Below are 3,812 nucleotides of genomic sequence, written 5' to 3'. Positions count from 1 at the left end.
GTAGTAGTATCATCATCATCATCATCAGAAGTAGTAGTAGTATCATCATCATCATCATCATCAGTAGAAGTAGTATCATCATTATTGTTATCATCAGAAGTAGAAGTAGTATCATCATCATTGTTATCATCAGAAGCAGTAGTAGTATCATCATCATTGTTATCATCAGAAGTAGAAGTAGTATCATCATCATTGTTTTGTTGTTGTTGCTGCGTTCTTCTTCTTCTCCTCATTATTCTTTGCATGACTGTTGTTATCACCATCCTCACCCTTCATGAGCGCCGTTGTGAGTCGGCTCTACCCATGTAGGCAGCCTGTTGCGCAAATGAGAGTGATGGAGTCTCCCGTCGGTCCGACGGATGAGTAGGCAGACAGGCTTATCTGTCGGTGTGTGTCCTCATATGGGAGAAGAGGCCGATTCTGGATGCGCAGCACACACACACACACACACACACACACACACACACACACACACACACACAAGTGTTGCTCTCCACTTGATGTTTTCAGCCGATTGTTGACAGACTCCTCAGCTTGTAGCGTGTCAATGGCCCTCAGATCGCTTTGACAGATTGTTCCGTGACCTCAGAAACCTTGTCACTGTCCTGAGCAGGCTCACACGAACGATCTATATTATCATATTATATTATGTTATGATGGAGTCTCCCGTCGGACTGACGGATGAGTAGGCAGGTCAGGCTTATCCGTCGGTGTGTGTCCTCATATGGGAGAAGAGGCCGATTCTGGATGCACAGCATTTCCCACAGGTGTTGCAAGGGAAAACGTCTCCAGAAGTTGAGCCCTGCTTCCTTCGCTCACGCTTCTCCTTAATGGCCGGCATTCTTTTGTTTTCAAATGAGAGTAGGCGCCTTATAAGTATCCATATCATATCAATATATCATATCATAATACAAATATCATATCATATATCATATTGTATATCATATCATATCACAATACATAACATATCACATCATTTCATATCCTAACATGTAATGTCATACCATGATCCCAAAACAGAAAACGAAATATCCCAAATTCTGTACCCGCCCCCCCACCCCCACCCCTCCCCCTCGCCCCCCCCCAAAAAAAACAAAAAAAAACGTGGGGTCTCCACCAGTGGGTGCCCATGTGGTGCCTTATGGTTCCTTGTGGACGCTGAAGTGATGGATAACGTTCCTGAGTTATGATATTGATGACTATTGGTGTTTGTATAATTCCTCAGTGGGAGTGGAGGGGGGGGGGGCGAGGGGGAGGCGCGGGTGGCATGGTGTGTGTGTGTGGGGGGGAGGGGGGTCATTCTTGGTCTTACTTTTGGTACAGATTAATTGCTGATTTGACCATTTATCTCTGTTTTTTATCTTCAACAGACCTCATGAGAGCTATGCAGCAAAACCCCACGTGACCGCACCTGTTCACCAATCAAAGGTCACGAAAATATCACGTTTTCATGGCAACAACGATCCGAATGGATGGAGGACACGGAGGAAGTCAACCTTTGACCTCTGACCTGCAACATGACCCTGACTGCTGTTCATCACCAGAAGTTTACACCTCTTCTCTTCTTTTTTTTTCTTTTTTTTTTTGTTGTTGTTGTTTTTGTTGTTGTTGTTTGTTTGTTTGTTTGTTTGTTTTTTTCCTGGCAACGAAAACAAGATCGATCCACCTTGACCTATTTATGACCTTCCTGTGACCCTGACCTCCCGATCCACAGCACACCCTTCACGTCACGTGACAGCAATTCTCTGCACTGACTGGCAGCATTTTCCCCCCATTGCAATTCCTCTTTAAAAAAAATAGCTTCAGTATTTTAACTTTTAAAACCTGTTTTAATACCACGGATCTTTTCGGTTTTCTTTTTGTATCACGCTGTGGGTAACGGGGATTCATATTTTGGTCCCCCCCCCCCCCCCCCCCCCCGCCCCCCCACAAGATGACGGATTTTGGTGTTTAAACAAAGACCTGTTGTTTTTTTCTTTGGATGAAAGATCAACAATTTTTGAGGGATGTGAACGAGTAATCCATGTGACTGCAAAGACGTTGTGCTTATCAACCGGAAAAGGGGAGCCGTATTCTACATTGTAAGGAATAATTATGTTGTTTCCCAGAACCGGGAAAGAAATGAATATGGAATCAGCAAGGATTACGGTCGCTACTGAAATGATTTTTTTTTTCAGCGCGAAAGAAGTGGAACTGTGATTTTGTTCTTGAATGGATTACAGTGGGTTTTCGTCAAATGTCAATGTTAAGGACAAGTCAGCGATAAGGATCGTGGTTTTTTTTTGTTGTTGTTGTTTTGTTGTTGTTGTTGTTTTTTGGGGGGCGAGGGGGGTTCTTTGTTTGTTTGTTTGTTTGTTTGTTGTTGCTGTTTTGGTGGATTGTTGTTGTCGTTGTTATTTTCTTGCAAACGGAACTGAAAACACATGTGCTGAATTGGAGACCAGAAACGAGGTGCTGATAGTTTCGGTTACTTTGGAGTGAGAGACGATTTCTGCTTTCTGTTCCTTCTTCTTCTTCTTCTTCTTTTTCATGAGTAATAACGGTACCTTTTGCACTCAGAAGCCACTGGAGGAAAGAAAGGACACAGCGATGTGTATGTGTTAATATCGTTTCCATGGTCATTGTGATAACTAGATTCTTAGCTCACCCCTGGGGGTGTTTAGTAACAGGCTGTGCTTGTTGGTGTTTTTTTCTCTCTTATTTGTTTCTTTGTTTGAAGCGATTTTTTTTTAAATGTGTATATACACACTTGTTGATTGAGACGACTCACCGTTTTTTTTTTCTTTTTTCTTCAAGTGACTGTGAAACAAGCAAAGAATTATGCACTTATGTGAATATCCACCTTATATTCCTGAAATAGGCATACCATGGACTTGAGAGCGTGTGTGTGTGTGTGTGTGTGTGTGTGGGCGTGCGTGCGTGCGTGCGTGCGACTGTGTGTGTGTGTGTGTATGTGTGCGTACGCGCGAGTGTGTGTGTGTGTGTGTGTGTGTGTGTGTGCGTGCGAGTGTGTGTGTGTGTATGTGTGTGCGCGCGCATGTTGTATTGTCTTTTTTTGGAAACGTTTTGAAATTCCTTTCCATCTTGTTGCTATTGTTGCTGTTTTTGTTGTTGATGATGTTGTTGTTTTAATCGTTGTTCTCTTATTGGAATGCTGCTTGTTTGTTTTTATAATGAGTTTATTATCGATTTGTGTGTGTGTGTGTGTGAATATATAGCGGTTCAGTTATACACGTTATTATTGCGTCCCCAGAACCCTTCGCAATCTACAGCATGATGATGATGATGATGATCGTGATGATGATGATCATCATCATCATCATCATTATTTTATCATTAGCAATGTTATTCACTAATATCATTAAACTACCATTGTAATAATTATGATTGTCTATCTATCTAGATATCTATCTATTTATTCATTTCTATTGGTGGTGAGATCTTCTTCTTCTTCTTCTTCTTCTTCTTCTTCTTCTTCTTCTTCTTCTTCTTCTTCTTCTCCTCCTCCTCCTCCTCCTCCTCCTCCTCCTCCTCCTCCTCCTCCTTCTTCTTCTTCTTATGAAAGCGTCTGTAAAAACAAAGTCATGTCTTGTCCCATGAAAAAGCCTCAGTGAGGCAAGTTTTCTTGTCAGATAAAAAAAAAAAAAGATATTATAAAACTATCATCGTAATCATTCACAATTTATTTTCCTATTCGGCTGACTTATAGCTCAGAACGGCATGAATATGTTGTCATGAAAGAACCAGTTGTTACTTATATTTTGTACACGTATCAAAGAAAGTACTATTCTCGTGGTTATGATGATGATGAT

General features: G+C 41.6%; 1 protein-coding gene across 1 annotated transcript in view; it reads left to right on the top strand.

Moving 5' to 3' along the window:
• Positions 1–1,405, top strand: part of LOC143291016 (calmodulin-alpha-like) — a 33,661-nt gene extending 32,256 nt beyond the window's left edge. Inside the window, exon 6 of the mRNA XM_076600602.1 lies at positions 1,371–1,405. Coding sequence (XP_076456717.1) covers positions 1,371–1,405 — 35 coding nt within the window. The remainder of the gene's footprint in view (positions 1–1,370) is intronic.
• Positions 1,406–3,812: the final 2,407 nt, after the last annotated feature.

The sequence above is a fragment of the Babylonia areolata genome, chromosome 16, assembly GCF_041734735.1.
Source record: "Babylonia areolata isolate BAREFJ2019XMU chromosome 16, ASM4173473v1, whole genome shotgun sequence".
Lineage (NCBI taxonomy): Eukaryota > Metazoa > Mollusca > Gastropoda > Neogastropoda > Buccinidae > Babylonia > Babylonia areolata.
The sequence above is the reverse complement of the archived record's forward strand: the minus strand, read 5'-3'. Positions and strand labels throughout refer to the sequence as shown.